Source organism: Musca vetustissima, unplaced genomic scaffold, assembly GCF_032173495.1.
Source record: "Musca vetustissima isolate MV318-11 ecotype Yass unplaced genomic scaffold, APGP_CSIRO_Mvet_v1 utg17733, whole genome shotgun sequence".
In the NCBI taxonomy this organism is placed as follows: domain Eukaryota; kingdom Metazoa; phylum Arthropoda; class Insecta; order Diptera; family Muscidae; genus Musca; species Musca vetustissima.
The window spans coordinates 133,720-159,589 of NW_026879553.1; the positions used below are offsets into that span (position 1 = coordinate 133,720).

The following is a 25,870-nucleotide window of genomic DNA, read 5'->3' on the forward strand; positions in this document are numbered from 1 at the left end:
ACTTAACAACTAATAGAAAACTCCGCCCGCCGCTCCGGTTCCCTCCCCTCAACGTTCATAATACACCCGATAGTATAAAGTTTTTGAACGCCATATACTATAGCTGTTATCAAATTTCAACAAATAAACACCCTCTCCCGGATAGCTATGGGAGCCCACATAGACCTCATTAAAACATTCACGACGATAAATGGGTACAATTATGGATATGGGTGGTTTTATCGAACTACTTGTATTGGCCAAATTACTGCGTTCATTTGCCACTGAACCATATTCCAAATCCTCATTGGTGGAGAGATAATCTTCATCGAGAAATTCATCATCATCATCACTGTCGCTGACATGCACCGTAACCTCTTGGCTTACCGGTTTACTCCATTCGAAATAGATGCCAAAGCCAATGTCATAATTATCTGTGGCAAATTCCCAAAATATTGATTTGCCATTGAGGTTGGTTGGAACGCGTACCTATAGAAAAACAAAATTTAAATAAAAATTCTCCATTAACAAAAAATCGGATAAAAATAAATATGGGGGATATATCTAAATCTGAACCGATTTTCACGAAACTTTACACACATTATTCTAGACCTAATTCAGTACTATATACCAAATTTCGTGCATATCAAATGAAATTTCGGACGAAAATATATATGAGAGCTATATCGAAATCCGAATCGATTTTCATGAAACTTAACGCACATCATTCTACACCTAATTCAGTACGCTTTGTCAAATTTCGTGCAAATCGAAAGAAATTTTGGGGCATTGGTGCTCCATTAACATAAAATCGGACGAAAATATATATGGAAGTTATATCGAAATCCGAACCGATTTTCACGAAACTTTACACACATCATTCTAGACCTAATTCAGTACGATATGCCAAATTTTGTGCAAATCGAAACCGAAAATATATAGAGGGCTTTGGGCCCCACTTACATAAATCGCAAATGGAAAGAAATTTCGAAAAAATATATATGGGAGATATATCTAGATCTGAACGGATTTTCACGAAGCTTAGCACACATCATTCTAGACCTAATTCAGTACGCTGTGCCAAATTTTGTGCAAATCGAAAGATATATAGGGGTTTTGGTGCTCCATTAACATAAAATCGGACGAAAATATGAGAGCTACATCTAAATCTGAATTGATTTTTCCGAAACTTAACACACATCATACATTTCAATATGGTGTGCCAAATTTCGTGCAAATCGAAACCTATATAGGGGCTTTGGTGCTCCACTTACATAAAATCGAACGAAAATATATATGGGAGCTATATCTAAATCTGAACGGATTTTAACGAAGCTTAGCACACATCATTCGAGACCAAATTCAGTACGTTGTGCCAAATTTCGTGCAAAATGAAAGATATATAGGGGCTTTGGTGCCCCATTAATAACAGAAAATCGTACGAAAAAGTATATGGGAGCTATATCGAAATCTGAACCGATTTTCTCCAATTTCAATAGGATTTGTCCTTCAGTGAAATAAGTGATCTGTGCCAAATTTCATTTTATTCGGATCAAAAATCCAATATGCACTTTGTTTACAATTAAACCTGCACAGACGGACATTCATAAATCGACTCAGAAAGTGATATAAACAATAAAAGCCAAAAGATTGCGACTTACAGTAACCGTATCACCATGACCAATTGTGATAACACCATCCCCATCTCCAGCCGAGACTTCAGCCTTAAATTCTTCAATATCTGGTCGGGTCCATATTTTAGCCGGTTGTATCAAGACATAATCATCATCATCGCTGTTGTGATTTTGCAACTGTTGTAAATTTTCATCGTGCAGTTGATGCTGCTGCTGTTGCTGAGTATCATCGATTGACAATTTGGCTAAATCTTTATTTAAGGCATCATCGGATGTGTGTACCAAACCACCACCATTGCCAATATCATGTGGAACTGTTGTCATGGAACTGTTGTTATTATTGTGGGTTGTTGTCATTGTTGCAGTCATCGTTTCCCCAGCCACATTGTGATTTTGCATATGTAGCTGTTGCATATACTGATGATAGTGTTCCTGTTGCAGTTGATGTATTAGTACCGCCTGTTGTTCGGGATTACCGGGAAATTGTTTTTCAGCATAGGTCTGAAAAAGGCAAAGGAAAAAAAATTATTTAAAATTTTTTCTAATGGAAATCCTAATAAAAAAGTATTTTTAAAAAATCCACGCCTTGGGCTAGACATTGAAAAAATTTTTTAAAAAAATCTAAAAAAAAATTCAAAAATTTTTTCAGGTCATTTAAAAATCCACACCATGGGCTAAGGCATTGAAAAAATATTTTCAAATAAACGCCTTGGGCTAGGCATTGAATTTTTTTTAATCCATCCTAAAAATTTCAACATTTTCGTCAGGTCTTTGGCACGCGGCAATAAGTAGAGGTATCGGTCTACATTCTTTAATGTTAGAGAAAAATTATTGGATAATGGCCTACTCCGGCTTAAGGTAATATCCATTATGTGGCGATATTTTCGACTTCCCACTGAAATGGTTATTATGCAAATTTTTTATTTATTTTCTCGTCTTTTTTCGTTCAACTTCCAACTTATCAGGCAATTGTATTTAAAATTGTGTGACCTCGATTTGATATCGACTTCCTTTCAATGTTATCACTGTCTTGTTAAAGGGGTTTCCATCCAAATGTGTGTGTAGAAAGAAGCGTGCCCGACCGCAGAATACATTTGTGTAAAAAAGTACTCGTACATTTTCGAGAAGGCAAAAAAATATAAAGCCTTTTCTTTTTCCCAAAAAGTACGATTTTCCCAATGAGAAATTGTACTAAAAATTACCCATTCCCATATGTATGTAGATGAATGAAGACCGAATACAATTGTGTCAAAAAGTAATCGTGCATTTCCTTTTTTCCAAAAGTACAATTTTCCCCAATGAGAAATTGTACTAAAAATTATTCACTACCATAACAGGTGTTCTAAAAAGTGCATACTTCATTAAGTGTACTAAAAAGTACACCTTTATGTATTAAAGTATACAAAAAATATACTTTGTATAATAGGGTGTACTGAAAAGGATTAGGTTGTACTAAAAAAATATTAAAATAGACGGTTTGTTTTATAAAGAGTACTAAACTTACTAATTGTACTAAAAATTACCTATTTACATTAAGAATGAGTACTAAATAGGTACCCATTTAGGTATGGAAGTATATAAAAAATACATTTTGTATAATAGGATGTTCTAAAATGTAGGATTTTTGCAGTACAGTGGATTGAAACTAAGTACTAAAATTGCTAATTGTACTAAAAATTACCCACGTGCATTTCTCATTGAGAAAGGGTACTTTTTATCTATTGAAGTGTACAAAAAAGTACGCTATGTATAATAGGGTGTACTAAAAATAGGATTTGTGTAGTACAACGTATTAAAATGGGCTCTGCATTTTAATGCACTAAACTTCATAATTGTACTAAAAATTAATGTAGTTAGGCCTTTTAGAAAGTACGTTTTGTTTAATACGTTGTTGTATAGTGTACTAAAAATAATATTTGAGTAAAAAAGTGTACGTTTTACAAAAAAAAGGTAAACATTTTCCTAACAAATTGTACTAAAAATGTTTAAAGCAGCGTATTTCTTAATCAGAAAGAGTACTAAAAAGGTATCCTATAGGTATTGAAGTATAAAAAAATTTCACATTGTAATAATTCATTGTAATAAAAATTTCACATTGTAATATGGAGTACTAAAGAGTTGGCCTTGTGTAATATTGTGTACAAAAAAGTACGTATTGTGTAATACAACAGTGTACTAAAATGAGATTTATATAGCAAAATGTACTAAAAAGGTATATTTTGTATAATTAATATTACATAAAAAAGAGCGGTTTGTACTAAAAAAGAATATAAATTGTATTATGTATAGTACTAAAAAGTAAGAATTGTAAAAAAAAGTGAACTACGATAGGGGAAGTCGACCCATCTGTCGGCAGGGGTGCGAAAATGTGGCTTAGGAACGTTCTGACAATAACTACCCTTTTGTATAATTAAGTATGTAACCCACCCCCTTCCGTATAATAAGTTGTACTAAAATACACTTTAAACTTTAAGAGTATTCTAAGATATAAGATTTATGTAACAAAATGTACTAAAAAGTGCAGACTGTATAATAAACTTTACCAAAAAAGTACAACTGATATTACAAAGTTTACTAAAAAGTCAAAATTTTATAAAACATTGTACCAAACAATACGATTTTAAAGAAGGAAAGTCGCCCCATCTGTCGGCAGCGTTGGAACGTTGGGATAAAAATGTACCCTTTGTATAATAAAGTATATTACCATCGGTATAAAATTTATATTATAAAATGTTCTAAAAATGAGATTTAGGTAACAAAATGTACCAAAAAAGTTAGAGTTTCTATAATAAAATATACAAAAAAGTACTGCGTATAACATAAAATATGCCTTTTCATAGCCCAAGTTACTCTTTGTATTATAAAGTGTACTAAAATACCATTTGATGTGTACTAAAACACATTTTGAATTGTACTAAAAATGTCGTTCACAAAAAAATACTAAAAAATACGATTTCTGCAATATACTGTACGAAATAAAATGTACTAAAATTAATTTTAATAGAATAGGCTACACCAAACGTATAAGGCATACTAAAATGTACTCTCTGAGTTAAAAATAATCCTATGAGGCACGTTTTGCATTATGAAGTTCAAAAATGCACACCCTTGCACAATGAAATATACTAAAAAGTACTTTTTTACAAAGGTACCATTGTAGTATATGTAGTATATCCCCAAATGCAATTTCCCCGCCTCTAACATTTATCCTTAAATACTTGCCCTTAAGTCCTGTCTAATTTCTCAAAACACCCTCATATCTCGATCTCCTATATGGAATTTAAATGTACCTATACATACTTTTACTAACTACTGTATTTAACAAAAATCAAAACCCCTAACACAATACAACCACAACAAACCACACTTGTCTACAATACCAAAAAAACCGGGTTACCTATAAATAATTAATGTCAAATGTCCTTTGGTGTGTCAACTTTAATTGACCCAATTCAAGGTAAAAAAAAACACACACACAAACACACTCAAAATCTAAGGTAAACAAATCATAATTAAACACATATGTACATACATACAATTAAGATTCACCTATCCCACTCTATCCCCCTGTTTATTTTATTTATTTTTTTTTCAATAACTGGATGGACACGTATACTCATTGCACATACACACACATACACCCTATCGCCACCATACATACCTTAAACTGTTGATATGTTTGTTTATTCAGTGCATCCTGCAGTTGTCTACGTTGCATTTCCTCCTTATAACCCTCTTCCAGTAATTCTTGCTGCTCCCGTTCTTTACGTTCCTTTTCTTGTTTCTCCTTTTCCATACGTTTCAATTCTTCTTTCAACGTTTCATCACGATTTTTTCGTACCGCTTCCACATATGGCCGGAATGCACTACACATTGTATCCAGCAAATCAATAAAACCTTCCATGGCCTGTTCACGGCTAATATCACCCAACATTTGCCAATGCATACGACGATCTTTGCCAATGACATCGAGTACACCCAATTCGGGTGCTGTCTTGGGATCGAAGGGACCACATTGTTGTTGTTGTTTAAATGCAATCAACTTTAGATTATCCTCATAGGAGAGATGCAAAGCCTTTCCAGAGTTTTCTATATGTGTGTATAGAGTTGATTGTTGGTTGGTGTTGTTGTGGCAGGTGGTGTGAGGGGGGCACAGTTGGCAAAAAGAAATGAAAACAAAACATAAACGAAGAACAGACAGTCAGCATAAAAGTTGAGATAAAACCAAAAGTATGTGTTGTTTTACTTACGTTTGTAAAATTGCAAAGCCATTCGATATAGCTCCACCAATGGGAAACCCCATTTTTCCAATTCATCTACATTTTTATCCATATTTTATGTGTTTTATTTAAATTCGTTTAGAACAGTCGCTGTTTTCCTTGTTGGCCTGCTTTTTTTCCTTAGTTGATACAATTAACGATCTTGTGAGCTCTGGAGGCTAAGCTTTAGGGATTTGTAGACCGTATATTATGTGGCTTTAAAAATATTAGGGCGTAATTACACAGAATGTTTTTTATGGTAAATTATCATTTAATTGTCCTGGAATACGGCGTTTACATTTTACCGGATTTCGTTAACCTAGTGGGTTTAAATTATCAATTTCATTGTATATACGTCAAATAAATCTTCATAGAGTAGGTTAACCCGGTAAAAAGTTCTAATGTAAACGCCGTATTAGTTTTCATTTGGCGAAGGAAAAAACAAACAAATATATTGCAAAAATAATAAATTATATTTATTGCAATTGAAATTAACGTTTGAGATCGAATGGGTTTAGTAGTCTAAACGCGCTCTTAATCTATGAAACCCACTCGATCTCAAATGTCAATTTCAAGGTCTATTAATAAAGTCACACAGGAATATCAGCAGCTAAACAGCTGTTAAGCTTAAAACTTCATATACATTAGAACATTTTTTTCCTGGTTAACATACTTTATGAGGATTTATTTGACATATATACAATGGAATTGACAATTGAAGCCCACTGGGTTAACGAAATCCGGGACATTGTAAATATACTATAAGTAAGTTGTATAAACAGATTTAGAAAGTAAGTAATTGTTTTAAATATATATTCTCTGCAACGTTTTTTGTTGTAATCGATGGCGGATACGTATACCCCTTGTAAAATAATACAAATTAGGATAACTTGAGGCGAATGAAAAAAAAAAACAACCCTGTAGGATGTGGCTTCTTCTGTCAAATATAAAATTAAATTAACTGTTGCCATATTTCAGAAGAGAATACCGCGAAATGTTTGTTTCATCGTTAACAAAGTAATTACTTTATTTTTATAATACACACACATACACAAAATATGTACTTTATAGTACGTTTACATTTAACCGGATTTCGTTAACCCAGTGGGTTTCAATTGTCAATTCCTTTGCATATATGTCAAATAAATTCTCATAAAGTAGGTTAACCCGGTAAAAAGTTCTAATGTATATGCTGTTTTAATCTGAATTGTGACTTAAGAAATAGCAGCTGTTTCTATTTTCTACTGTTTTCTGTTGACCTGTTTAATGGGCCCTGGTACAATTCTTCTACATTCTTCTATCCCTGGTAAAATTCTTCTACAGCTGTTTTTTCTCAAGTCTAATGTCAAACAAATTAGACTTTGTTTACGTCTTCATAATGGAAGTCAATTCACAATGATGGAATTTGACAGCAAAATTGAGAAACAGCTGGTCTCCCTGATCGACCTTATTTATAGGCCTCTGACTTGAGAAAAAACAGCTGACTTTCGCTTGCTGGATGTCATGGCCTATAAATAAGGTCACCAAGGGAGACCAGCTGATTATCGATACCTCTCAAGTTTGCTGTCAAAATGCATTATTATGAATTGACTTCCATTATGAAAACGTAAACAAAGTAGAAATTTTTGACATTAGACTTGAGAAAAAACAGCTGTTTTCCGATTTCTATTGATATTTTCTTCCGATAATAATAGATCTTGCTGGATGTCCTTATTAATAGATTTGCACAGGCGGTGATACATTCCTAGTAATGGCATGGTTTCTGAATTTTTTAGTTATAGGTTTGAAAAAAAAAACATTTCCATGAGATTTTTCAAATAGCTTGCCCTTTACAAACACAAACTCGAACAATTTTAACTTTGATTAAATATTTATTAATAATTATGCATATAATTATATAGGTTTTGAATAACATTTTATTATTATTAGATTATGGTAACACAAAACATCTAGTTTTGGGTTAACACAAGAATGTATTTCATATTTATTTTGGGGGGAGGTGATTATATTATTATGTATTTTTTTGCTTTCAGAACAAATACTCCCGTGGGCTAAATAATTTTTTTATTGCATCATTTCGGTTCAGCCATTTGCGACCATTTGAACAGCAAGAAGGAATGTTAACTTCTCTATTAAAATTTCAACTTAAAATAAAAGTATAATTTCGAATTAATTTTTGTTTGTTTAAATAGAAAATAATACGTTTTGTATTTGAAATCATTTTATGAAGAGGACAAAAAGAAAAAAAAAAACAAAATACTTTTTTTTAAAGCTTGGATTTGTGCTTGAGGGAAAGTGTAAAGGGGGTTTTGCTTACAAACTTATTAACCAAAATCGTTTTGGAGTTCATGTTATTATTCGCTATAAATTACTTCTTTTTTTGTTCTTAATAAATTTAAGGGGAACGTATGATAGCTTCATAGGCAGCAAATATCATTGGTGCCACTTCCACGGAACGTGATTTTAAGCTCAATGTGGCATCAGGATTACCGGGTTGTAATTTCAGTTCGAGCAATACCCAAATATTGTTGGTCAGCTTCAATGACTGATAGAGCATATCTTGACCCTCAACGTTACGCTTGGCAATGGTGAAAACATTATTGGTGGTCATTTTCGAGGCAATGCCGTCGGTGGTGCCAATAACACCACTCAATGAATATTGAACTTCATTGGCGGCGGGTATTTCTTTCCAGGTGTTGAGGAACACACGCTTGTCCAGCTGACCATCTTCGGCGAATAGGACATTGCCATGAATCAAACAGGCAAAATAGAAAATGTCGATATTGTTTTTAACAGCCACCTGTAAATTGTTCAGGGGTTCCATGCGCTGTACTGGACCTTGGGTACCCAAATTTAGGGTTACTTCGGTCGATTGATTGGGAGGTAAGGGGGCAACTTGTAGAGGCTGGGCGGGTACCAAACCAAAACTGTTCTTGTTCAATTGTATGGCAAAACCGCTCATGGGTTGCATGGCTTTGTTGGTGAATTTCATGTCCATGAAAATTTCACCATTGCGTCGAGAGAATGAACCTTGGATTTCCAAACCTTTGCCCTTTTCCGCTGGTAACCAAACAATTTTGGGAATTTGTACACCCACATTTAAGGCGGCGCCACCAAGGCCAAATATGTCACCCAAAAGGCTGCTGGCACCGGCCGATGCGGTTTCAGCAGGGGGACCACCGAGCTGCAAGACAAAACAAAAAAATGAAATTGAAATAAATGGCTTTGGTTTCAAATTTTCCACTGAAAAAAACTTACCAAAATATCCAAACCACCACCCAATAAATCAACACCCATGCCTGTGGGTGCAGCTGCTGGCATAGATGGTGCATTTATGTCCATGGAGAGTAAATCACCAATAAGCGATTCTTGATTGGGTATAACCATGGCCTCTCCACCAGCTCCTGCTGCACCGGCATCACCACCTTCACCACTAGCTGCAGCCCTGTTGGGTAATGATTTACGTACACCAGCCCCACGACCTTCAACAAAGGCTGTGGGTGGTTTGTGATAAACACTAGCCAAGGAGCTAATGTGACAGATGAGTTCATCCAACAATGTGGGTTCCAACAAATCAGTTTCTTCCGAAATCAATGGCTTATCGGCCAATACCACTTCCTTGGCGGCAGCGGGATCAGTTGACAATAGACGCCAGTAAATAAAACCACGATCACGTAAATCAGGATTATCCGAATCTTGGGTGGCCAATGACAAAACATGTTGCACGAGCTCTTGTGTATCTGAAGGACGTTTCAAGAACAGCTTCACCACAGCGGTAAGTAATTGCAGCTGAACTTGAGCATTTTCATCTTGGAAACCTTCCAAGAAACTATCCAACAATTCATCGGCATTGTCAATACGTTCGGCATATTCACCAATAATCCAAACCATGGATGCTCTGGCTTCGGGTTCATCCAAAGTGTCCAAGTTTTCACACAATGTGCTGATGATGCTTTCATACTTGTTGGGATATTTACGGAAAATGTCCTTGATGACAACAATGGCCTCTTGGACCACATAGTTGACTTTGGTTTGGATGAGTTCCAGCAGAGTGGAGACACAACGTTCGGCAGAGGCCTCAACCTGGGAGAGAAATAGGAAAATGATAATAAAAAAATAAAATCTTAAGAGTTTTAAATCCTACCTTAATGGCACAACGTCCAATGGCCCGTACCGCCTTCCTTACAAAATCCACATCAACTTCGGTGGCATATTCCTTAAGTTCACTCAGTACTTGAGCAATATTACTTTGATTGGCCAAACGAATCATAATATCCAGCTTCTCCAATTTCACATAAATCGGATCGTTGTATTTCACAAAGAACACTTTCATTTCATGTTTCAAAATATCGGGACGTTTTTGTACAATTAAATTGATGTTACGCAAGGCTACGTATTGTACCTCTGGCTCCGATGAGAGCAGAGTAACCAATGGTGGTGCCAATTTCTTGGTCAAGGTGGCACAAAAATCTCCATCATTTGAAAGCATTTCCAAGAGTTTCATTAAAACTTTAACGGCACTCAAGACCACAGCAGCATTGGCATGGGCCAAACGTGGTGTAATACGTTCACATATGGATTGGGCTTCACGTTCATCCTTGGGACTGTAGTTGGCCAAGGAATCCAAAATAAACACCTGACCCCATTCGGTACATTCATTGAGAGCGGTAAGCAATTTATTGATGGTGGCCGAATTCATTTCCACCAACGGCTGTCCCGATTGACTGGATTCGTTAATTTCACTCAAGGCAGCCACGGCGTTTGCCACAACCATGGGATTCGAATCGGATAACAGATCTTTCAATTGATCCAAAAATCCTTGATCCTCCACCATTGAGGCGGAAATGTCATACAGCTTGGCAACACACACAGCGGCTGTTTTGCGTACATAGGGATCTTCATCTTTCAAACATTTACGCAATGGTTCACACAGATATTCGGTAATTTTATCAACACGAATACAACCCATTGTGCGTACAGCCAATGCACGTATCAATGGATTCGAATCTTCACAATCCTTAACGAAGGTGTTGACAGCCATAATGGCAGCATCCGGTTGAGATTTAGCATAATTCATCAGATACAAGTAGACCAATTTTTTCAGTTCTAAATTATCGGTTTGCATACAATTTACAACATCGGGGAAGAGGACAGAGACATCTTTGCCAACGGTCATACTGGCAATGACCTAGATTGGAATGAAAAAGCAATATTAGAATTATTCGTAATATATAAATATTAGAACTTACCTTCTTGACAGCTTCTTTTTTCTTTTCCTTTTTGTCATTATTCAATTCAGATTTTAATTCGAAAATTTCACCCTTTTTGGTGGTGGAAAAATATTTGGAGTCGGTCATCTTTATGCTGGTGTATTACTAATGGGGAAACAGAAGAAATAATTAGTAAAAAAATATTAATACATAAGGAAATAGAAATCGAGACGAGGAGCAACTAATTTTGTAAAATGCACCCACTTCAATGTAGAAATGGGAACCTATATAAAACAATTAACCGATATTTGATTTTGAAAAATGTCCTTTCCATAGCTATCTAGAACAATTTTGTCAGCTTCCAAAAAATCCTTGTGTATATCCCTATTTAAATGTCCTCTGCAGTAAATTCAATATACTTTCAGAGGTATAGGCACAGAAATTTCTAATTTTTATGACAAAACGAAAAAAAAGGTTTCATATACCCCAATAATACACACACATACACAGCAATACCCCGCAAGCCATTATATATTCACACCAATCAATTTTCTCCAAGCCCAGCAAAAATATTTTTATTCCTTATCATCCAAAGACCAACGAAATCTTTTCATCGGGGGGGTTATTGAACGTCGTTTGATATATATTCAAACAAATTGTGTTAATTAAAAAGCGAAATACCAATGCATTTCCCATAGACTTCCATGGAAAAAGTAGTTTGCGGGGCGTATACATGTCTCATCTTGTTCGGCTGATGGGTTCTTATCACAAAAAATTACAAATTCATTTTTACCAATTAGTTCGTCATTTTCCACTGTAATTTTTATATTTTCCAATTCCTTATCCCTTATATTATATTTTTCTTTTATTTTTAGTAGAAATTACCTTAATATTAGTACGAATTTTATGAATTGAATTTGTTTAGATGACGAATAAAGATTTTTTCACGTCAATTTAGTTGTAGGTATCACTAGATCGACTTTTGTTCTTCATTCAATACAGTTCAGTGGTGCTATTCACTATGAAATGATAACGCGTTGTGCTATACGCTGTGAATTGACACCACAGCTCTGTGAAATCTCATGCTCAACCGTTATGCGGTGTACACACTAGCATTTTTGAATGGCACTCTTGCCCAAATTTTGCTTGCTTGACAGTGTGGCCTCACATGTTTGTCATTCATCAGGCAACCACAAAAATATTTATGGTTGTTGGACAGTCAGTAATCGATAAAAGAGTTGACAGTCAAAAATGATAGTGTGTACACCGCTTTATGCTGTGCACTTTGTTCATTTGAATTGATTTCGTTGGTTTTTTAAATGTAAAAACCCGATTTCAGGTGTAAATTGACATTGTCATTATATATCTTTCTAGTAACAGCACACTTACACATTAAAACGGTATTTACATTAGAACATTAACTGGGTTAACATATTCAATGAATATTTATTTGACATGTATAGAATGAAATTTACAATTGAAACCCACTGGGTTTATTAAATCCGGATAAATGTAAACGTACTATAACTTATGATGCCATAATATGCATTATCTTCAATTATTTATAAAATTATGATATCTTTATCATGCCAAATGACATCTAAAAATGTTGGTTCCAACAAATCATTTTTTTCCGAAATTAATTATTTATTAGCCAATAACACTTTCTTGGTGATGGCGAGATAAGTTGGCAATAGAAGCCAGTAAATAAAACCACGATCACGTAAATCGGGATTATTCGAATCTTGGGTGGCCAATGACAAAACATGTTGCAGCTGTTGGGTATCTGAAGGACATAAATGAAAAGGTTATGATTTCTTTTCAAAATCGAATAGGAAATACCATGCATTTTTTTATCCATAAAAAAGCAACTACTTCCTGGCGAATGGGATAAAAAGTCATTTTCATTTCAAGGTTATTATTTCTTCTCAAAATTGAATAGGAAATACCATGATGCAATAATAAGGTGATGTATCACAACAAAAATCTTTGTATTTGTCTCGACCATCTGTCAAATTTTTCCTTATAATATTTTACATGGTTGGAAGCATTGCATATAGAATTCAAGTATAAATTACACACTTTGACAGTTAATCAAGACATCAGCTGCTGTAAATGGACTACCTATTCTTTGTGCCATGGGAAATACCATGCATTTTTTTCATCCTGACGAATGGGTAAAAAGTCATTTTCATTTTAATTAAATTCGAATTTATTTCAATATAATAGTACGTTTACATTTAACCGAATTTCATTAACCCAGTGGGTTTCAATTGTCAATTCCTTTGCATATATGTCAAATAAATTCTCATAAAGTAGGTTAACCCGGTAAAAAGTTCTAATGTACATGCCGTTTAAATTGAATTTAGTTGACATGGTATTCAAAGCTATATCAAAAAATATATATTTTGATTTGATAGAACAAGCCATCTTGAGATTACAATAGGACGATTCAAGAAAAATTATACCACAGCGGTAAGTAATTGTAATTGAACTTTTGCATTTTCATCTTGGAAACTTTTCAAGAAATTGTACTCAATAATTTTTAGAAATTGTTGCTGGATGTTTTTGTTATACGCAACAGCTGTCTTACTGAGTATATGCAAATTCTTATAAGAAAAATTTACCCAGTAATGTATTTTCCATTAACATCAGGTGATATTTAATCAGCTGTTTGATTAGCAGATGCTAAAAATATAAAACTTGCGAGCAATAAATAATTTTTTGTAATTATAAATTCAATAAAAAATATTTAAACGCGCCTAAAGAGGTGATAACAATTTGGCACCAAATGTTGTGATTAAACACTTTGCGACTTTTTTTGTGGCCTCGATTAAAAACCTCAATTAGAGACTTTGCAAGGTTATCGTGAATGTAGAGCAGCCACATAGGGATTTGGTAAAGCACGATTTCATAAAAAGGTTAGTGTGATGAAGAGTGCTCGATTTTGGATTTTAAAACCAAAAAACCCTTTACTGGAAACATACATAAATTATTAATAATATGACATCACTACAGAGTTGTATTTTTTGTTCAAACTAAAGGTACGTTTAAATTTACGAAATCCACTCGATCTCAAATGTCAATTCCATTGCTTATACGTCAAATATAATACACTGGAATTGTCATTTGAGATCGAGTGGATTTATTAGTCTAAACATAGCCGAATTATACTATTTTAAAGGAACTAAAATGAAAGGAACTCAATTCTTGCTGTATCAAAATGGTTTATGCACAATATGTATAATTTCTTCCGAATATTTATTCATGGTATAATGCTGCCTCTCAAGTTTGCTGTCAAAATCCATTATTGTGAATTGACTTCTATTATAAAAACGTAAACAAAGTCTAAATTGTTGACATTTGACTTAAGAAAAAACAGCTGGTTTCGCTAGCTGGTCGACATTATTTATAGATTGTGGGTAGGCTATAGCAACTTACAAATTACAATTTTTCTAGCTGTGGCTTGTCATGTCAAAGCCATATACAAAATGTTTGAATGTATGTGTGATGTTTTCAAAAATATAAAAACATATGTCTTTTGCAAGATCCATAGGGAAAAAATTTAAATTTTGTTGGATGAATCGGTATCAACATTTTCTTTCCCCTTCGATATTTATTACAATATAAATCTTTATTACAATATAAAAAATATGCCAAATGATCAATGACTTGTTGCATTTGTATTTATTTATGCTGGCACACGGCACATCATGTGCTGACATCATGTGCTGACATAACAAGCCTCAAGACAGAGGTGTATTTTCTATTTGTTGACAATAGCTACCATACCTTGTTTTTACCACCTAAGATGTATTTACCCACTTTTCTCAAATAAAACACCACTGTTCGCATTTCTTTCATATTTTTAACAAACAAATGCTTTATTTCAATTAAATGTTTATAGTTTTTTTGGTTTTATTTTATTTTGTTTTATCTATTTTTCTTAATATCATGTTGAAGTAGTTCATTTTATTTTATAAAAACCAATAGGAAAAATACTTTTGTTTTTGTTGTTATTTATATATATGTGTGTGTATTTAATTTTAGTAAATTGATTCATAAATAACAATAAAAAATACATAAATAAATTTTTATATTTATCGAAAATACAATATTTAGTCAGAGTAGATATATATTTAGTTGGTTGTGTATTTATTACTGAACTCACCTTATACGTTTGTGGTTGTAATTGGTAAAATATCAGGCTACGTTTATATCTGTCAGTTTTTGGAATTATAATTTTGAAAAAAAATAGTATAAACATTGTTTTAATGATTTTTACATTGTTTACCAAAGTCACCCAAGAATCAATCGAGACCAGAAAACAGCTGTTTTTGCTCCGGTTAAATGTCAAAAATTTGCAGGTTATTTTCCAAGGTCTATTAATAAAGTCATCCAGGGAGACCCGCTGTATACCAGATGCCTCTCAAGTTTGCTGTCAAAATGCATTATTGTGAATTGACTTCCATTATGAAAACGTAAACAAAGTCCAAATTTTTGACATTAGACTTGGGAAAAAACAGCTGACTTTCGCTAGCAGGGTGACCTTATTAATAGATCGTGTTATTTTCGTTTTTATATTGTAAAGTCTATTCACAATAATGACAGGAAATTTCAGAAGCATATGATTTGCAGCTGATCTTCCTGGACCTTGATATTGACAGTCATAAACGTATCTGAATATTTTTTTTCATTCTGATTGGAATCTTTTATAAATGGTACTCTGTTTTTGTTGTTGCTTTTTAATTTCATAGGACATTTGCTGTGTATCTGTGTTTTTAGTTTTGATTAAGGTACATTTTTATTTTTAAATAATCAAATAATTCCATTTGAAATTCCATAAAATAAATCAGTCTTTTGAAAACAATTAAAATAACACGCTGAGTACTGCTGGTTTGCATTATTTTTATTACATTCTGTTTATTTTTTTTTTTGCTTGGTAGAGTATTTTGTCAAAAATAAAACTTTATAGTTTATTGCTGATATGAACGCACCGTGATTTACAACAAATATATTTATATACATGTGAATGAGATTTGCTTTATGGCAATACTGCATTTTTTTGACATATAAAAAGATGTAAACACAGCTTAAAAGTACGTTCAGATTTACGAAATCTCCACTCGATCTTAAATGTCAATTCCCTGGCGTATATGTCAAATATAATCCACTGGATTTGTGAATATGATTAAGGTGACAATACGCTATGGAATTGACATTTGAAACCGAGCGCTCTAAGATAAAAGTCTAAGATCTATTATAAGGTCACCTAGCTAGCGAAAGTCAGCTGTGCTTTCGCAAGTCTAATGTCCAAAAATTTGTTTACGTTTTCATAACGGAAGTCAATTCACAATAATTGATTTTGACATCAAACTTGAGAGGCAGCTGATATCCAGCTGGTCTCCCTAAATCAAGATCTATTAATAAGATCACCAAGGTAGCAATCGAAATCGGAAAACAGCTGTTTTTTCTCAAGTTTAATGTCAAAAATTTCGAGTTTGTTTACGTTTTCATAATGGGAGTCAATTCACTATAATGCATTTTGACAGAAAACTTGAGTGGCGCAAATATACAGCTGGTCTCCCTGGATGAACTTATTTATAGGCCATGCCCTAGATGAACTTAAAGATCGTTTACATTAAACCGGATTTGGTTAACCCAGTGGGCTTAAATTTTCAATTCCTTTGAATATATGCCAAATAAATCCTCATAAAGTAGGCTACCCGGTAAAAAGTTCTAATGTAAATGCCGTATTATTGTCAACAATCAAAGTTTAAAGGTATGTTCACACAGGTCGTGTTGAAACAATATGTAATTTTACCATTTTAATTTCCTTTCTATGACCGTGTTCAGATTACGAAACCCACTCGATATCAAATGTCAATTCCATAGCGTTTAGGTCCTTTAAATAATATTTATGAATCCAGTGAATTTTATTTGACGTCCATTGTATACTAATGTGTATGGAAACCATATTTAAGATCGTGTGAATTTTTTAAGGCTACGTTTACATTTAACCGGATTTCGTTAACCCAATAGGTTTCAATTGTCAATTTCTTTGCATATATGTCAAATAAATCCTCATAAAGTAGGTTAACCCGGTAAAAAGTTCTATGTATATAATTTGATATATTTCAAATAAATGATTTTTAATTGTGAATCATCGATTTAAAACATGTAAATTTATAGTACGTTTACTTTTAACCGGATTTCGTTAACCCAGTGGGTTTCAATTGTCATATATGTCAAATAAATCCTCATAAATTAGGTTAACCCGGTAAAAAGTTCTAATGTATATGCCGTTTTACTCTGCAAATTTAAGTCATGACTTTTAACGCGTGTCACATTTTAATAGTCATTAAATATAGCTGTATGGCGACACATCAAAGTAACATGATACGGTTCTAAATCATCATTTAATATAATATAAATATACTCATGTTGTTGGCGGTTCAGCAAATTTTCGTTTTCTTACACATTTCATTAAGCTATCATCCAAATATGATCAAATATATAGGAATTTCATTAAATGTCACTTTGACATTTTCTGCTAATGTCACATTGTTTTCTGTTTTTTAAATTTTCATTAGTGATGTATGTATAACTATTTCTTTGTTTATTGGTGGAAGATTGTTACAGGGCTGATTTTTTGTTGTTATTTAAACTGTTGTCGTTTTGTTTAATTACACAATAAAACTTTAAATATTACTGTATTTATTTAGTTCTTACTTCTTTCGGTTTATTTTTAAAATTTGTATCTAAAATATTGCAGTATTCTTTTTTCTTGATTTGTTGTCTGTAGATATGTTTATTTGTAGTATTAGTATTTATTTGCATAGTAGTTGGTAGTTTAGCAAATTTTTTGGGTGGGTGTCTGATAACTAAACAATTGTTATCAGCTGATCGTTCTATTGAGAATGTGTGAAGGAGGGGGTTTTATGAGCGTTTTTGTTTGTTTGTTTCTGTTTGGATTAAAAGAAACATTTAATGTGAGAAAAAATATTGTGTATTTACAAAAAAAGTTTATTTGTTACAAGGTGCATATCTAATTTTTGTGTTTTAATAAAATAAATTAAAAATAAAATTCTAACTATTCAAGTGTAAGGTGGTTAAAAATGTTTCTAAAAGGTCGTTTACATTAAACCGGATTTGGTTAACCCAGTGGGTTTAAGTTTTCAATTCCTTTGAATATATGCCAAATAAATCCTCATAAAGTAGGTTAACCCGGTAAAAAGTTCTAATGTAAATGCCGTATAATATTGTTTTGTGTAAACATGTCACATAATATGGTTCTTACACTGTTTGTCAAATGTCAATTAAATAAAATCCACTATGTAAGGATTTACTTAGCGTTTACATATGTATAGAAGTACATTTACATATATGATTTTAAACCGACTCGATTAAATAAAACCAGATATACACCCTACATGTACGTTTAGATTTACGAAAGCCATTCGATCCCAAATGTCACTTCCATTGCTCATACGTCAAATATAATCCACTGGATTTGTGAGCAGGATTAACGTGACGTATACGCAATGGAATTGACATTTGAGATCGAATGGATTTAGTAGTCTAAACGTAGCCTAACTGTTTACACATACCTTTAATCATGTCAATCAGCTGATATTTCCATGCATGAGTTCGTTTACTTTTCCACTAAAAATTATTCCCTAACATCATTATTTAAATCGTCATAATTTCCAATACAACACTGCATTTCCACCACAAAAATAAGCATCATTTCTCCTAAAACTCTCCGCTTAAAATACGTAAAAACTCTAAAATAGTAGCCTAATAGTACATTCACATTGTACTGGATTATGAAAATCCAGTGGTTTTAAATTGTCAATTTCATTGCATATTTATCAAAGTATAACCTACTTAACTACCCTGCCAAAAGTTCTAATGTACATACCGTTTAATAAATCCTCATAGAGGAGGTAAACTCAGCAAAATTTTATAATGTAAATGACGTTTAATAAAAAATGAAGAGCAAATCCTATTAGAATTGTAAAAATATTGACAAACAAAAATTGTGAAATCTGAGAAATGTGTATGTATACGTAAACAAATAACAGCTGGCTGGCAATTTTATATAATTTAGGATTTAGTATTTCAATTTAGAAATCGAGTCGATTTAGATGGCATAGTCTCTACGGGCCTCTGTTTAATATTAACATTCATTAAAGAAAATATGTAACAAATCGCATTGTCTAAAACCACCTTAACTTGATAACTACAAAAAATTAAAATCGACAACTTGACCTATTAATAAGGTCACCCAAAAAGCGAAAAACAGATGTTAGTTCTCAATTTAAATGTCAAATATGTGGACGTTGTTTACTTTTTCATAAGGTGATATAATTCACAATAATGAATTTTGACAGCTAACTAGAGAATCAGCTGATCTTTCTGCATGAACTTATTAATAGGTCTTGATTGCCAACATAATTGTATTAAGATCTTATAATAAGGTCATGCAGAGAGATCAGCTGGATATCAGCTGCTTCTTAAGTTTGCTGTCAAAATGCATTACAATGTCAACATTTTTTACATTAGATTTGAGAAAAAAAACGTCTGACATTCGCTTGCTGGATGACCTTATTAATAGATGTCGGATTGTAAAATAAATAATAATTAGTTTTTTGTTATATAATCACTAGGTGAGTTTTGTTTCCTCTTCTTTTTATTTTTTATTTATTTATATATTTTTTGAGTCAAATGTCAACATTTCATTTCGTGTTTTGGGGTTGGTTTTTTTTTCTTTGGTATAAGTTGCAAATAGTTTCTCTTTTTTCTGTTGATTTCAAATATTTGGTTTTATTTAAAATTGTTTAGCATAAAATATTGTTGTTTTCTCGTTTTTTGTATAAGTATATATAAGTATGTATATATATTAATATTTTTTTTTTTTTTTTTGGGTGTTTAATGTAAAACAGTATTTAATTTTTAATTTGTTAAATGTATAATAGTAATAATAATAAATAACAACAAATGATTAATGCTTTGTTTTGTTTCTTTTTTTAAGATTTTGTATTTAATATTGATTTTTTTTATTAACACATAAAATATACAAATTTAAATACAATGGATGTTTTACGTTCATCTTTTTATGTTATGTTTTTTGAGATTCACTCTAAGGGTATGTTTACATTCGAACTCCCTAATATTTGATCACTATATTATTGTGATTTACGTTTTCATAATGGAAGTCTATTCACAATAATGGATTTTCACAGCAAAATTAGAAACAACTGATATTTGCAGCTGACCTCTGATCTGGATGGCCTTATTAATAGGCCTTGTTTCACATATTCTCATACAATAGACGTGCAACAACTATTCACTGTAATGAAATCCTTATAACAGGTGCATATGTAAACAGCAATGGCATGATACATTTTAGGAACATTTATACCGTGCGCGTTTTAAGATAAATCATCATTTAAGTTGTAATTGCTATGTATATGTATGTAAATTATGATTTCCTTAGAACGCATAGGGTGTAAATGTGTCCTTAGCTACCACGCTACTACGTTTACATTGTGTCGGATTTCGTTAATCCGGTGGGTTTAAATTATCAATTCCATTATATATATATGCCAAATAAATCCTTATGAAGTAGGTTAACCCGGTAAAAAGTTCTATTGTAAACAACGTTGAAGTCTAATTAAAGTGAAATTAATTAAAACGCAACAGCTTGTAGATATTTATATGACGTAACAAACCTCTATATAGAGAGTTGATTTTTATTATATTAATCTCAAGATATCCTGTCTTGTATTATTGTATCATACATTAACTTGAAGTTTGCTCGAATGTAAACATGACCTTAAAGTACTTTTACATATATCCTATTATCGTGATAATCTGTTGATCATGATCTATGATACAGTAGGTTATCACTATAAGAGGGGTAGAGTAAACGTACACTGGATTGAAATATTTTGGTTTTTTAGTCCCTAATCACTTAAGGGGGAGATACATACGAGGATTCCCGGCTTGGCCTTTTAAGTTGACTTTGTATGAAATGTCAATTTATAAAGGAATATCAGAGTCAAGCATAATTTTCGACGCCATTCTCCTTTATTCTTTTACAATAAAATACGCCAACTAACCACGCCAAGCTCGAAGTCCTCTTATGTTATTTCCCTCCTTATTGCGGGGAGTCACATACGAGGAATTCAGGCATGACATGATAGTTAGGATTGTATAATGTAAAATAATTGAGATGTCACAATTCAAACTTCAGGATTGGCATGTTAAGTTGGCTTCTTTTATTGTAAAAGAAAAAAGGAGAATGTATTTTTCCCTTCAGATATGTCTTTATAAAAAATATATATCATACAATGTATCTTAAAAAAAGCATGCCTCAAATGTGTCTATGTGTCTCCCTGTGACTAAAAAATATATCCAAAAACAAAACATATACTTATTTTTTATCTGATTGATTTATTTTTGATTAATTAAAATATTATGAAGAACAAATGTACAATTAGCAAAGATTAGAAATGTATGTGTTTGGTTTTTTAATATAATATACAATTATTAGTAAGTTATTTTTTAAATTATATAAATACTTGGGTTATAATAAAAATACTTTTTATACAGTTAGATATAAAAAATAAATAAATGGATGTTATTTTTTTTTTATTAAAGAAGAAGATGAAGAGAAAAAATATGTATATAATAATATTTTATTTATATTTCAAAATAACATTTACATATTTAATAAAAATGTAATAGTAATTTGTTTGGTAACATTTTGTAAAACAACAAAGGGATTTTTTTGAATATATATTACATAGATTTTAACATTTTGAATTCCTTTCTGGGTGATTTTATTAAGATAAATTGGACAAGTTTTATTCTCGATTTAAAAAAAAAATCCACTACACAAAGACTGGCAACACGTTTTTCAATTTAGTAGTCTAAACGCGCCCTAGGATTTGATCCCTCTATTAAAGCGGTGTACACACTATCATTTTTGACTGTCAGTTTTTTATCGATTACTGACTGTCCAACAACCATAAATATTTTTGTGGTTGCCTGATGAATGACAAACATGTGAGGCCACACTATCAAACAAGCAAAATTTGGGCAAGAGTGTCATTCAAAAATGCTAGTGTGTACACCGCATAAGAAATCGTATCGATTTAGAAAGCATAGTCTATACGTGCCTTAAATTATTCCGGATAAAAAAAACGGCATCCGTCAAAAGAAAAAAACTAAGTCTGCTTTTCCACAGGCAAATTTTTATTTGGCAAATACTAAGTTTGTAGGCGAGAGGGGTGCGAGGAAGAAAAACAAAAATTTGCCTGTTCACAATTTGCCGTACACGCAAATTCTGCTTTCTGCTCTGTTCGTTGAAAACAATTTTGTTGACATTTCCTTTTGAACCTATTCGCTTTACTGACACACGGCCGGCTTTTGTTTACAAACCTGTTGCTTTAATTTGTGCAAGTGAAATTTAATTTTTAATTTTTGCAATTTATATAATAAAATATATAAAAAATAAATAAAATATTAAAAAAAAAATCTTTAAAATGAATACCCTTTTGACTTTTATTTTCTTTCTTTTGTATTTTGATTCGCAAATTTGGCAAAGAGAAATTTGCTAATGGAAAAGCAAGCGAAAATTTCAAAAGAGAAAACAAAAAATTTGCCAAATAAAAATCTGCCTGTGGAAAAGCAGACTAATTAAAAATGAAGGGACATTTAAAATTTTTTAGAAACTTTCTGAACATTGTATGGATTTCATAGTTGAATTTTTATACTATTTAATTGACGCAGTTATAGTACATTTACATTATACTGGATTTAGTAAATCCATTACATCCAAATTGTCAATTCCATAGAATCTCTCATTTGCTGCAAAACCGGAACTAATCAAAAATCGTGAGTCAATGGTGCAGAATTGTTCGATATATCGGACTTTATGTTCTGCAAAAAATTTAACAGAAGAATTTCATAGATTTTTCACGATACATTATGAAATGTATCGTTTCAGACGATATTCTCTAAATCGACTTAAAAAACCATATCCTAAAATATATGTTAACCTTTATACATATTTCGATATGATTTAAGTGCCGGTCAGTTGATGAATCGGTTACTAATCGGTTTTACATTATTGCATTACACTACGTACTAAATTTACACCAGATTTTAAAAGAGTCACTCTAGAAGAAAAAAAAAACGTATTTTTTCTTAAGTTTAATGTTAAAAACAGGCTGCGCAAAAATTCGCTCGCGAATGATTCAAAATACGTTCTTTTCGCTTTGGGCTTTACCAAATGAGCACACACATAACAAACGAGTGAGAGCACACAACAACGATCATTCGTTTCGTTTGGTGGTTGAAATTCTTTCTGACATTCGCTTAAGAATGAAAACGAACATTCGCGAATGCTCGCGAATTCTCAGACCAGCAACAAGTATATCATCAAACGTTCGTGAACTCAATACTTGTTGAGGATGTGTTTTGCTATTTCATACATGCTCACACATTCTGCTACACACACACATTCATTCGCTGTTCGCGAGCATTCGCTGTTCGCGAGCATTCGCGAACATTTGTTTTTTGAGTTTTTCGAAAGAATGCTATTCGGCAACAAATACTCGCGAAAGAACGAATCGACGACGATTGCAGCGAAATTTTATCGTTTGTAAATTTTTCGTACAATGCGAACATTTGCGAGAGATTGCAAATGCTTGTTCATTTTTTGTAACTTTTTATTATTCGCGATAAATTGAAAACATTTGAATTCTCGCCATGAGCATTCGTGAGAAAGGGCGTATTTTAATCATTCTCCGCACCCTGGCTAAAAATTTGGACGTTGTTTACGTTTTAGAGTCTAAACGCAACCATAGAGTCTAGAGTCAGCGACAGTCGTTTGCCGTGTGTTTCTTATAGGCAACGGGAAATCGCGACGGCTGACGTTCGCGTCTAGCGACATGACGCTAGAATAGATTTTATTCATTTTTGCTCAGCGTTATACTCAAAATTTCTCTCTTGCTCTCAATTGAGTTGCCATATTTTAGGTAAAAATCAACAGTGCTACCAAATTTCAATCAGAATTTATATCAAAACATATGGCAGTACTGTTAAAAAAAAAAAAATATTTTCAAAGATTGTGGATGTTTTTTAATGAATTATTAATAAAATGGAAGAAAAATAATTTTTTCAATAATTTTATCCAAATTCCTTGACATTATTGTTTATTAAATAATAAATTGATTTTGGTTTGCACAACATAAAATTTTCTGTCAGAAAATGAAAACAAACAATTGACATTTTGTGCTAACGCTAACTCTTTCGTTTGGTTTTCACGCCGGCGAAAAAGTATGACGCTGACTCGTGACTCTCTGGTTGCGTTTAGACTCTTAAAGATGGAAGTCAATTCACAATAACGCGTTTCAATAGCAAACTTGAGAAACATCTGTTTTGCAGGTGATATTCCTGGATAACCGTACTAATAGGCTTAGATATGAATATTAATTCTAAAATACTTGATACTTTTCAGATTTGTGTTTTGCTCAGCTGAAGGCATGTATAAACAGGGGTGTATTTGATATCGATTTACACTTATAGTGCGTTTACATTATACCGGATTTTATTAATCCTGTGGGTTTAAATTATCAATTCCATTTTATATATGTCAAATAAATCCTCATATAGTAGATTAACCCAGTAAAATGTTCTAATGTAAACTCGGTATTAACATTAAAAATGGTGAACTAATAGAGATACAAAAAAAAAATCAATTCAGAAATTACAAAAATTAATTGAAAAATTTGCCGCAGAAATTTTGAAACAAGTCTCATTCAGTCTGAAATCTGCATTGTTTTCATTTAAAATGGAGCGAAAATTGCTATCAAAATTATGAATAATCTTGATTGAAAAATTTCACTCAGAAATTATGAAACCCGGGGAATGTATGTATACGTAAACAAGTAACAGCTGACAAATCATCTTTACAGCATGTTTATACTAGTCTAAAAAGCTAGAATTTGATAACTCGATTTAATAAAATGAAACAAAAAAGAATTTCTGTCAAATAAAATATTTACAAAATTGGTGAACAATTTCAAAATCTGTGTAATATAAAACAAAAAAAAATCCCTTTATCGCTTTTTTTGTTTATCAATTACAGCCTGTTTTTGTAAAATTCCAAACGAACGAATTCGAGTGACTTACGACCAAACTCCTTGGTTTTGAAAAATATGTCATTTATTTTTGTTTTGAATCATAAAAAAATTATAAACATAAATAAAGGTTTGGTCGTAAGTCACTCGAATTCGTTCGTTTGGAATTTTACAAAAACAGGCTGTTAATATCGATTAAGTTATTAAATTGTAAATTGTATAATAATATTATTTAACTATGTATGTATATATAATAATATTAATAATAATTTGTTTATGTTTTTAGTCAATTATACATTTAAAAATGACTTTTTTGTTGTATAATTTTTTTCATTTTCTTTTTGGGGGGATTATTTATAAGTTTATGTATATGTATGTATATTTATATATTAATAAGTGTATAATATGTAAAAATTGTTCAAATTTGAATGTTATGAAAAGAAGAAAAAATAACAAGAAACGAAACAATTTTTAGGTCATATTGATTAGATTTATTTTGTAGACATTTAGGAAACAATGTTAAAGTAATTTTGTGTGTTTTAAAATGTGAAGTTTTGTTTGTTTGTTTGTTTGTTTTGGCTCAGCCAAATATGATGATATTTCAAAAATGTTTGTATATATATGACCTAATG

General features: G+C 32.1%; 3 protein-coding genes across 3 annotated transcripts in view; all 3 read right to left on the minus strand.

Moving 5' to 3' along the window:
• Positions 1-47: 47 nt before the first annotated feature.
• On the minus strand, positions 48-5,948 carry LOC133324470 (Golgi resident protein GCP60). The gene is made up of 5 exons (XM_061533303.1): positions 5,864-5,948; positions 5,275-5,702; positions 1,907-2,114; positions 1,641-1,858; positions 48-468 (listed from the first exon to the last, which is right to left on the minus strand). The coding sequence occupies exons 1-5, from the start codon at positions 5,943-5,945 to the stop codon at positions 49-51; spliced, it is 1,356 nt and encodes a 451-aa protein (XP_061389287.1). The 5' UTR covers positions 5,946-5,948; the 3' UTR covers position 48.
• Positions 5,949-8,258: 2,310 nt separating this feature from the next.
• On the minus strand, positions 8,259-12,030 carry LOC133324473 (AP-1 complex subunit beta-1). The gene is made up of 5 exons (XM_061533306.1): positions 11,968-12,030; positions 11,122-11,247; positions 10,017-11,060; positions 9,131-9,955; positions 8,259-9,056 (listed from the first exon to the last, which is right to left on the minus strand). Exons 2-5 carry the CDS (start codon positions 11,227-11,229, stop codon positions 8,268-8,270), a joined length of 2,766 nt encoding a protein of 921 aa, XP_061389290.1. The 5' UTR covers positions 11,230-11,247; positions 11,968-12,030; the 3' UTR covers positions 8,259-8,267.
• A 695-nt stretch (positions 12,031-12,725) lies between these two features.
• Positions 12,726-25,870, minus strand: part of LOC133324468 (cationic amino acid transporter 2) — a 102,147-nt gene continuing 89,002 nt past the window's right edge. The window contains exons 13-14 of the mRNA XM_061533302.1: positions 13,710-13,770; positions 12,726-12,868 (exon numbers count right to left, since the gene is read on the minus strand). Coding sequence (XP_061389286.1) covers positions 12,726-12,868; positions 13,710-13,770 — 204 coding nt within the window. The remainder of the gene's footprint in view (positions 12,869-13,709; positions 13,771-25,870) is intronic.